This window comes from Balaenoptera borealis, assembly GCF_965194805.1.
Source record: "Balaenoptera borealis genome assembly, chromosome: 1".
In the NCBI taxonomy this organism is placed as follows: Eukaryota; Metazoa; Chordata; class Mammalia; order Artiodactyla; family Balaenopteridae; genus Balaenoptera; species Balaenoptera borealis.
Window position 1 is genome coordinate 55,976,877 of NC_138860.1, and position 12,045 is coordinate 55,988,921.

Below are 12,045 nucleotides of genomic sequence, written 5' to 3' on the forward strand. Positions count from 1 at the left end.
CTTCAGATTAAAAGGTTCTGGGTAAAATAAATTACTGAGTTGTTTTTTTCCCCTTGAACTCCTAGAAAAAAATTTGAAACAGTTATATGATGAAAGAAGCAAGTCACTAATTCTTATGAAGCAAGATCTCCCCTTCACCAGTCATTATGAACTGTGCACATTCACTCTGTTTTCTGAATAGCAATTTAGCGTCCTCCATTCCAAAGTATCAAAAGTGCTGTCTCTGCTATTGTTAGCAGTTACCGAAGATTCAAAAGAGAGCTGACAGGAAAAACATCAATGTGATGAGCTCTTCCTGTTTTTCAGATTTACACTCCTAACGGTGTTTTCTGCAAGAATGGCAAAAACTCAGACAAAGCAGTGGTGTACAACCAGAAGACAAATCTATGCCCTGGAAGACAGTGTATCAGAGCATACTGGAGGCAAGGCAGGGAGCGGGGGGAGGGAGTGAATTTTATCTTCTGTAGAACCACCTGGAGTTTGTTGTATGGAAAGAAGAGCCCTGATTTCTTTTTCTTTTCTTTTTGTTTTTTTAAAAGGGCTAAGAAACAGATGGTAAGGGCAAAGCCTGAGATTTTCAAGGAAGGAGAGGATCCAAAAACAGGGCCAGCAAAGAAGCCGAAGGACAAATGTGCACTTTGACTATAGCCAGCCAACAGGGTCCATTGCTGCCTTTTCCTTTGTGAAAGGTAGACGGGGATAGTTGGGAAGAGTCAAAACATTTTTGAAAAAGAGATCTACTAAAAAAGAAAAAAACAATCTTAAATACTTCTAAATAAATTAATGATAGAATTCCATACAGTGTTAAAATATAAGTGAAAAATATCTCTCTAATGACAGGAGAAATGCTTATGCTACTTTCTAGGAAAAAAAAAAAGACAAATAACTGGAAAATCTCATTTTCATAACAACATAAATAACATTAACTCTGGGTAGTGGATTATTTTAACTGTTGTCTTTGTGCTTTTAAAATGTTTCCAAGTTGTCTACAATGAATATATAATACACGTGTTTAAAAAGTTGTTTAGAAAATAAAAAGCAATTCAGAATTTCAATTCCATTGGAAAGGATTAAATGCCAAAATGAGAATTTTTTAAAAGTCTTCTCCTATTAGAAGCTCATATTCTGTGTGAAACCCTAATGGATCTTCCTCTGTGACCAAGATACAATGTAACCCCTCAAAAAAAGATGCCTTGCCGGGAACACTTTCCCGAGATATTCCTGAAAAGACAGTGTACATATTTGTAGGGGCAAATTGTACTCATCAAATTCTGTCTGTCTCCTCAATCTACAGAAGTTCTACCCTCCCACAGAAGCACAATAAAAGTGGGAACTAAAATATAAAAAAAGCCAGGGTGTCTACAGCTGAATCTTTCAATCTTTGCTGAAGTCATCCACATTCTAGCAGGGGCTAGAGATTAGTCTTTCATCCTGATATAGCAAACTATTACCCCTTTTTACAGAAACAACTTACATGCTTGTTGGAAACAGATAAAAAAATATGGTTCAAAAACTTTTCCAACAAATTTCCTCCTTGCCAGGAACAAGCAGCAATACCAAGCACAATTTCATCATACCATATTTCACAAGGCAGACTGCTTTCGGCAGGGAAGAGATTTTTCTCATTTCTTGATAAATCCCCTCAAAAGAGACCGTGATAAGACTACTCGAATACCTATTCCTAAGTGTCCTATTTCTACTGAAGTTGTACTTAGGTCTCCAAGATACAAACAGCTCCCTCAACTACTTATTTACACTGCATTAATTTGGCACAAGCGAAAAATGTTGCAGCTACCAGTTTTTCAGGTTACAGTGACATATGCTTAGAATCAAGTCAAAATAACCTCCAGGTAAAGTCATACAACGCTATGGAAAAGCACTTTGTTCAAAGTACTTAAAAACCGCACCAGGAGCTACTTCACTACTGATTAGAGATACATGTCTGATGGGTTATGTTATATTATATACGAAAGAGGTGTGAGCTCGGCTGAAACCTTACTGGTCACTTCCCATTACCATGACTGTCGCAACTCAAACCTTTCCTCACAGACACATAGCTACGGGGGTGGGGCGGATAGGGGAAGATTGGGGAGAAATTAGGGGTGTGTCTGAGGGTCCCTAAAAAGCATAATAGCCTAGGGGGCAAGCCTAGTGGCTTTTGCTCTAGCAAGAAGCTTCAGTTCAGTGTGTGCAAAGCAAGCAGCACAGTGGGAAGTGTGCAACTCCTGCTCTGCACTCAGACACGTGGGAAAGCAAGCTCTGGGGCCAAAAATGCAGTATCGTCCTCCAAAGTATGAACCTGGGGGCGGGGCAAGGTGGAGATTTTCTATGAAGAAGAACCTGCCCATGCTTACCAAGGGTTAAAGAGAGACAACATGACTTGGCTGTCTTTTCCAGCCTTTCCCAGGGAGCCAAAACTGTTTTTAGAACTGACTGAAGAAAAAGTCTGCCTTTATACTAGAATAAAGAAGACAGTTTAGCTTTGGGAAAGGTCGGAATCTTGCTTGGTTCATTCTGAAATGTTGGCAAGGGCGGCCCACCCGAGAAAGACGTGAAGGGGCCCCATAACGTCAGCCAGTGCAGAGATACTCACATGCCGTAAGTCTGCACAAGCAGATGTGCTGAACGCCCAGAGCCCATAAACAACACAGGCAAAATCGCTTCCCTTGCCTTTCGGAAAAGGCTACAGGAGACCATGCTTACATAACCCTTACAATTCACAGCACACTGCTCCATGTCACACAATTAACAACATTCGAACAAACAGCAGACAACAACTTTCCTCATTAGTTCCCTCCCCTCTTGCATATAGGAGATGTGCAGCTGGGAAAGTTGGGTTAGTAACTTTGGGGAGGAGGATACTGCATTTTTCAGAGAGACAGACGCTGATATTACAGACATACATAGACAAAAAACTTACCTCCTGAAAAGCCATAGACCAACTACCGTTTTCAATCATAGGTACAAAGACAATTGAAAAAAAAAAAAAGAATATCCAATGAAATTGCACACCTACTAATACAATTAGGAAATGGCAATAACAAAAACAGACGCTTGTTAATGCTATTTTGCTCTTTTGTTTTTCCTTAGAGTGTCATTTACTCTAAGTTCTCTCCAGGACAGCTAACATTTGATGCAAGAAAGTATACTTGAGGCAGCCAATGGGCAAAGTCTCAACTCAGGAAGACTGATACACTAAACTCCTCCCTCTCCACGCTGTTATTTGCAGTTTGCATGACTGATGAAAACGCTGTCTGTGGAACTATTTGCAACTACGGTGTGAGTTGTTTACACTGTTATTAGAGCTGGGTGGAAGGAACTTCCTTATATGACAAAGTCAGAAACATTGCAAAATATTTCATCTTCAGGCAACAGAATGAAATTGCTGGGCAGGGGAATGCAAAAGAAAAATGGATCCCAGCTCTTCTCTGTGTCTGGGGGTTGGAGTTTGGGTGGAGCAGTATAAGGAATGGTGAATGTGATTTTTTCCAAGATGAGAAACCAGAGAAATGTGAACTGGCAATCAGAAGAAAATAAACTCAGCCTTAAAGGAAAAAATGATGGGGAAGGAGGCAGCTTTATAACTCTAGCTCAGTATTTTGGGTGTGCTGTCTGCTGCTATAATGAATTCTTGGCACAGACTTTTAAAGACATTTAAGGGTCAGGAGAAAATGTTTTCCTAAAAGACCCAGTGCAATTTATTAGCAACAACACACTCAACTCTCACATCTTTTCTTCTGGATGTCTCTTTCAAAAGAGTTGACAGTCATCATATTCAAATTTCATCAAACAGTTTTTTGACATTCAAAGACAAATGCCTATAGATGAAATGTTTAAATGTCTACATTATCTGTAGATGAAATTTGAGAAAGAAAATCTGGATGTCTGAAATCATTTTATGCTCCTACTTTACCCAGCATATCCAGTTTTATCTTTCTGGTGGAAATTTAAACAATTTTAAATGCCAAACTAAAGAGAAAATCTTGTCAGTACTAACTAACTGGCAGTTGGCAAACGAGACTGCATTTCTCATAGCACTTAAAAACAATCTTAGATTACACTTTCACACAGGGGTCAGCAAACTTTTAATGTAAATGCCCAGACAGTAAATATTTTAGGCTTTGCAGGCCATATGGTCTTTGTTGCAGCTACTCAACTCCGTCATTGTTGTGCAAAAGCAGTTATAGATAATAAGCAAGTGGCTGTGTTCCAATAAAACTTTATTTACAAAAACAGGCAGTGGGCCAGATTTGGCCCACAGGCCGTATGGTTTGCAAATCCCTGTACTACTGTAGCATACAAATCAAATTTTTAAAAAGCAAATGGGTTACAGATGACGTAGAAACATAGGAGTGTGATGTAATTTTCTCCGTCAGACTCCTTGAACAGGAAACAAGACGTACTAAAAATTGAAGAAAATTTTTGGAGAATTAATTCTGAAGATCATTGATAAATATACCAAGAGATTCTTAATATGTACAACATTTACGCCTCTCCTGAGTGTCAAGTATAACTCAATCAGCAGACAAGCATCATCAGAAACCACCTGCTCCTTCTTAGCTAAGTGGCTCGAGAAGCATCAGGAGAACTTGGGCTTGCCTTCTCCACCATCCTGTAACAGTGAGTTCATCGAGTTACCCAAGTGCAAAAAGGAAGAGTGGCAGCCTTCTGAAGTTTATCATTAAGTTGTCACAGGCAGATAGAAATCATCCTCTTGACTATCACTGTTCATTAAAAGCACATGATTTCATAACATAAATATTTCCAAAAGCCAGCAATATCTCTGTGATGTGAAAAATAATAAGTTTATTTTCATTGGAAGAAAAATACTTTTCAAAGACGGATTCACTTATCTTGACTTCTCTGAGTAAGGAAGGGTCCAATACAGTAAAAAAAAAAAAAAAAAAAAAAAAAAAGGGGGTGGGGGATACTTTTTTTCCCCACATATGTTTAGCATAATTTAAACTTCTTCACTTATCAAGTTAAAAACAAAATGTGACAATTGCTCTAAATTATTTCCTTAGATATGTAAGGATAGCAAATAATACAAGTTAAGCTTTATTTAGAAAATCTTGTTTGTGCTGTTTGTATAATTTTATAATTAAATAGCTTAATTTTAAATTACATGCAGGGATGACTGCTCTACAAAAATTAGTATGGGCAAGAAAAACCTTCTGTGAACTTACAGGAATCATTTTCTTTCTGTTTGAATTACATTTTGATAAAAAATGTACTATGTCTAACCTCAAGAAAGAAGTTAAACATTCTAGATTTAATTATACTGAACATAGATAAGATTCTTCAATTAGAAATTATGTGTTTATAATACTGTCTCCCAAACCCAAGAGAGTTTAAGCATTCCTGATTCTTTCTAGGATTTGCCCATCTAGAACAGGTAATAACATAACCTTCATTACACATTGGGAGATTCACTGAATTTAATTAATTAGCTGTGCTTTTTGAAGGCTTAACCCACATTTGTACAAGTAGTTCTTTAATTAAACAAGAAAAGCATATCATCTTCTAAAGACAGATGAAGGCTCTAGTTCTCTAAAATTGCCATCAATAGATTACATCATTAGAAAACTAACTTCCCCCAAATGAAAACAATTCATCACCTTAAAATAGCAAATAATATTTTAATTTCTGAAGTTGATAGCTGCTTTTAAGGGGCTTGGCTACTAATTTTTAAAATGACTAAAACAGCTGCACATATCCATGAACGTTTGTTTTCTGGGGATTTGTATGAAGATAAAAGTATACATGATGTATTTCTACAGACAAATCTTTATCCTGCATTTCACTTCACTTGAAATCTACAAATAAATTTACAAACCAAAATATCAGAGCAGATAAATACCACTACACAAATCTGGCCAGGTCAAACTTAAGAAGGACAATAAAAGAGGCTTAGAATAAATACTGTATATTCTTCTTCCCATAAAGTTTCCTTTCTGTGTCTTGGAATCTAGTCAGGAAGATAAACAGAAAGAGTACACCAAAGGCTGTAAGCAATCATTATAGAGCTCACTGGTTTCAAATACAAACTGATGCCAACACCAGGTAGCACAGGCAGTGTGTATATATATATGCATTATCTATTTATATGTTTATGTCTGTGTGCATGTATATATGTATGCGTATATACTATATATATATATACACACGTACGTATATGTACATGAAAATGAATGCATCACCGACTTATGTTGGCCTTTCCCTTATAAATATGAGTACACATAAGATCTATAGTCATTGATTAGCTCCAGTTCTGACAGGAGGTCTCCCTCCCACAAGTATGGCTTGTGCACAGGTACCTCTGGTGTGACTGAGGTTTACGAAAAAAAGATGGCAGGCAGATGTCAATTCTCTTCAGACATCTTGCTTGAATTTTTTTTTTTTCTTTTGAGATATAATTCACATACCATAAAATTCATCTTTTTAAAATATACAATTCAGTGGTTTTACTACATTCTCAAAGTTGTACAACTGTCACCACTATCAAATTCCAGAACACTTTCATTGTGCTTAGGGTTCTAAAATTTAAATTTCTACCAACACCATTTCATCAAGTGTTAGATACAGGTGAGCATAGTGACATAACCTCAGAAGTAGATTTTTGCATATATCATAAAAATAGACACAAAACACATGTTTAAATAGCTACAGCAAGAATGTGACTGCTGAGAGCTATTCTCTTTTTGTACCCCACCATGCCCAAGAGAAATAGTATCAAGCTGAAAAAATCTCTTGGAATATCTTAAGGTATGACATTTCTGGGCCTTCTTTTTTTTTTTTTTTTTTTTTAACTGACACAATCTTCCTAACTCCCTTCCCATATGGCAAGCTAGAGGATAAACACGGCATTTTAAACACTATGGATCCTAACGGTTGAGGAGGGGTTGTTAGTGAACTGGTATAAGTTCTGACTCAGTGCCTTCAAAGATCTTCTCAAGTTATTCTTGAGAATTTTCGGGTTCCCAGTCCAAGAACTATGAATTATAAAGTGCTTATTCCCAGGGCATAGATCTTATTCTTGACAGGATTAAATTTATAAGTTGCTAAAATGTATTTCCTAAGAGACCTTCCTACTTTAATGAATACAACTGTAATTAGCTTCTTAAACTAGATATTGAATATCTGAAAGAACAAATCTGTTGATGGTTGGACACTATGTTGTCAACTGTCACCTTGAAAATGTAATTATAATGTGAGGACCATAACTTTACCAAGTTTATCTCCAGTACAAATTTCTAGACATTATTAAAAGTATATAGAAATATTAGTTGGATGATGTATTGACAAGTTATTACAATAATACAAAAGAAATAGCTATAAAGGGTATCTGATATGCATAAATAGAGCATTCAAGCTTAAAAGTAGTACCTGTTTTCAAAATAAAGACCAAAAAAAAGTTTAATTCTACTTTGACCCCTCAGTAAAAACTGTACACATCAATAGTATATGTGTGATAATTACTTTTTAAGAAATAATATGCATTGTACTATTTATTTATACATACCTGCTTTGACACAAAAAGGATATAAGAAATAATAAGTTCAGTTCCAGGCTGATTTTAAATACACCATTTTAGTCTTTCATTTCCCTCTCTTCTATTTTGAAGTATCCTTCCTAGGCTTTACTCATAACGATGGCAGCAATAAGAATATTAGAATGATGCAAGCAGTAGGAGAGCTTCACTTTGGATCCTTAATAATATTTTATCATTACTACTTCAAGCCTTTCTAAAGCAGCATGCTACATAAGCTACATTAAAACTGGTTTTATTGAGGGGTGGAAATTAACTTCGAACTTTTATCTATGAGCACCTTATATGGTAATAGTTATCTGCCATACCAATATGTGGGATTTTGTTATCAGCTAGTTTTATAAACAAGGGCAGTAACACACTGATGTTAGATTATTAGGTAGCAATACTCGAGAGAAATAGAAAGATAAGCAAGGGACTGGTGGAGCAGACACAAATAAGGTGATATTATTCTAGTAATAATTGGGTAATTAGAGGCAGTGGACCTAATAAGGCTAATCACAACCGTTTATTGAACACCAACTATGTGCTGGGTACTTAACATATAACATCCCTCATCCTCACAACAATCTTTCAAGGAAATGTGCATACTCTATGTTTTACAGATGAGGAAGAGGCTCAATAATTAGTCCAAGATGCTGAACAAATGGCATAGGGATTAAAACCCCCAACTTGGACTCCAAATTCTGTCTCCTTTTTCAGAAATTCAGGTTTTGAACTCAGATCTGACTACAAAATCCATACACTCCTTCCACCGTTCCCCTATGTGAACCTCCAATGCTATTCAATTCAGCAACGGAGACGAGATATACCGTGTAACTGCAGCTGCCCGTGTCCAGCTCTCTGACCACATAAAGGCAACTCTAGTTATACAAGCAGAAGTCATCCCACAGTGGGTGGTTTAATTAATAATGTCATTGCAGTACTTTTTGGCATTGCTGGTGCTCAATGTATGAATACAATATTCTCTTATCCTAATGTACTGATGTGGAGAGGGAGGGAATCATTCTGTATCTGTAGGAATCTGAAGAATTAAAACATGTTGAAGAGAGACACGAATATTTCAGTTGGAAAAAAAATAAGTTTGAAATCAGTACTTCCCCAACATTGCTTCATGGAAACACTGTTGCTAATTACCATTGAGGCTATCTTTATGACTGGCCCCATTTTTTAAAATACTACAATTAACTAAGATATTAAACTGAAATCAAATTAAACTTGATTCTTGAACTGCATGCTGTAATGAAATGTCACTGTTACTCATAAATTTGTTTGTGGAAATAAATGTTGCAACAAACACCATGGCTGTGCTCAATATAGCTTTGTGGTTTTTATTTTTCCTTTCGAGTGAGTTTGTATTTTGAACATTGGCTACAGACAGAGGTAAGTCTGAAACATTCTTGTGCCAGTTCTTGGAGCAGTTCGCCTTCTAAAAGTCTTTGTGGATGTGACTGTGCACAGCTAAAACCGTACTTTGCCATTTTCCTTTTTTCTCATTTTTGAAAGTAGTCGAGAGCCACTTTCTCTCTTTCTTTTTCCCTCTCTTTCTCTCAGCTTCTTATGAAGACTCCCAGTATAAATGCAACGGGTGAAGTTACCTACAAATATACAAACTGAAAGAAAAGAAATATTATGGTTGGCCACTCAGGACTCTCCTGAGATGAAAACATACCTGGACATTGAGCATGGTCAGAGTCTACATCAACCAAGAAGGAACAGAGGGAACAAACTTCCCACAACTGCTGCTTTAGGGGAAAGAAGGCACTTGGTGCTGACAGGTGACCCCTGTCTCCCATACCTTGTATCTATCCATTGGGTCTTCCTGCTGCAGCTGACTCTCTCGCATTGTCTGATATTCTTTCTCATATTTCTTTAGCTTCTTGGTCGGTACCTGCAGGGATTAGAGGACAAGCATGTTAGTCAAGCAGATCATTTAGGAAACCATTTTCTGATGTGTTTCCCAACGAAGTCTCTGGCATTCTAAAGGAGCACACCAGACTCAATGTAGGGGGAAAATCTAGATTCTAGAACAGGGTCTGCAAACTTTTTCTGTAAAGGTCCAGATAGCATGTATTTTAGGCTTTGCGGGCCACACAATCTAGGTCACAATTCCACTGTTGTTATTGGCACAAAAGCTGCCATGGGTAATACACAAATGAATGAGTATGGCCGTGTTCCAATAAAACTTTATTTACCAAAATGCGCCGTAGTCTGTTCTACAACATTGCTGATATAGCATCACTTTTTCTTGTTAATGTATTTAACAGTGGTGTTAATTCTGTTAACTGCCTCTCTTTAAGTAAAATTCACTCTCCCAACATGTTAAAAATGAGACTTATTATTTTATAAAAATAAAATATTGAGCAACACAAAAAATTTTTAATGGAGCTAATAATATACCAGAGAGAAAACAGATTCTAAAATTGGTAGGCAAATTTCTATTTCATAATGGTTGTCAGGAGAATTAAATGACAAAGGATCTAAAATAATGCCTGGTTCATTGAATTTTTTTAAAACTGTGTTTTCAGAAAATATTCAAAAAAATTAATCTATTTTAATCTATTACATGTTATACATAACAGACTAAGTCTACTCTTAGGCTTTTCTTGGACAATCAAAATTATATAATTCCTTTAGACATCAAAATCTTTCCTTAACGTTTAGGTCCTAATGTAAATGACTTGAAATGAAGAATAAATATATCTAAATTTTTAAAAAGATAATAAGTGCATTATTTGGCTAATTACTGGGGACTCAGTGAAGGCAAGGACCAGGTATTGATGGCCCTCATGATGCCTACCAATGTAATTGGCCCCTAGGAGGCCCTCAACAGATTGTTTCTTGTCGACTTCAAAACATGGTATTTAGAAAATATGTAAGTGTGTGAGAGAGAGCAAGAGAGAATGGAAAGCACCAATGAAAATAAAATTATCTTATGGTTTTCCGGGATGAGGATAGTTTCAGTTCTCTTAAATCTGGCCACAGAATTTGTTAAATAAAACGCAAAGACACCAGGTGTCATTCCCCAGCTTATTCTAATTACTTTGTTCTTCCCATCCAGGAGAACTGTGAGTACTGGAATTATCTGCTTCTCACCACAACTGGGAAGTTTCACACAGTCCAAACCTGTCAGGTAGTGTAAATCATTCAATCACCACATGATGACAGTATTCACCTGGCTGATGGGGGCACTGCCTACCCAGTCAGACTAGAAGAAAGAACATTTTCCGGCATGTAACTGAATTGCAAAACCACTGCTGAATATTGGCATGAGAAACTCTAACCCTTTACTACTCCATCTCCAGAGACCTTTAACAGTATGCTGTGACCAACGAGAGTGCAAGAGAAAGAAAAACACCACTGCCAACTGCGTGGCCTCAAGATCATCGATAAACAACAGGGAAAATATACATGATGGTGTGCTAACAAAACAACAACAACATTATTTTTCTTGACTCTGAGAGGGGCAATTTCCTCTAGTTTTCTTTTCTCTGTATTAATCATATACTCTGAAAACCAAAACTAGACTCTCAAGATCAAGTGGCAAATCACTGGCACTGAAGTAGTCCTGGGGCTGAGGAGAAAAGGGAAGAAGTCCCAGAGTTTTAAGCAGTGACAGGGGTTTCCCGTGGATCTCTAGGAGGAGGGGTCAAGGGAGAAGTGAGAGGATTTGTGAGGAGGCATTGTGAGGAGGGAGCCTACTCCAGCAGCCACTTACCACAGAATGAGAAGGAAGTACAATATGTTAACATTTTTGTAGCTGAATACTGGTACCACTGGGTATCAGGCTGAACATCAGTCTTATGTGGAAGTATTTTCCACATAGTTCTAAAATGGATCCATTCACCAATAAGTGAATTACATATTACAAGCTTGTCTCTAGAGAATTTCTTCTAAAACTGTATTTTTTAAATTGGAACTATTACTGAGGGTTTTTTTTTTTAATATGTAGAAGAGTGTCCTTTTAAAAGTCAATCTTGTTATGTTAAGAGGTTCATTTCAAAGTGAAATTTTAAAAAATGCATTAAACACCCCTCAATAAGCTAATCCTTTCCCATCTGGCTGAGATTGTAGGATGTTTGGCTTCATCTTGTTCAGGGAAACAGAGCAGGTTCCCAGAACAATATGTTGCTAGGAAACCTTCCAAAAGCTTATTTATCTTGTGCTGTGGGGTGATACTGAGCATCCACCTGTGATTGGCACAAAGTAAAAAGGGAAAAAAGGTGGAGGAGGAAGGAGAGCTGATAGGAAACTCCTGTTGTTTATGAGATGATCAAAGAAAACAGACTGTTACAGTTTTCAAAACTATATTTCAGGACAAAATTGATTTTATTTTAGGGAATGTAATATTGAGCTTGAATTTTTTCTTAACAAAGAAAGGAATTAAAACAACCTCTTTAGTATGTAGTTTTAATTAAAAAAAAACAGAAAGTCATTAAGAATTATTAGAATTTAAACAACCTACTATCTCAAGAGCAGTATAGGCATCTCTCCCC

General features: G+C 36.7%; 1 protein-coding gene across 17 annotated transcripts in view; it reads right to left on the reverse strand.

Annotated features, from left to right (window-relative positions):
• The window catches only part of RABGAP1L (RAB GTPase activating protein 1 like), a 789,965-nt gene that overhangs the window by 24,085 nt on the left and 753,835 nt on the right, over positions 1-12,045 (reverse strand). For 13 of the 17 annotated variants that reach the window (XM_082379555.1, XM_082379554.1, XM_082379553.1 and 10 more), the window contains one exon: positions 9,348-9,440. In XM_082379555.1, the coding sequence (XP_082235681.1) occupies positions 9,348-9,440 (93 nt within the window). Of the gene's footprint in view, positions 1-2,920; positions 9,163-9,347; positions 9,441-12,045 lie in introns of those variants that run through there. The other 4 variants (XM_082379558.1, XM_082379549.1, XM_082379550.1 and 1 more) reach the window with 2 other exon arrangements.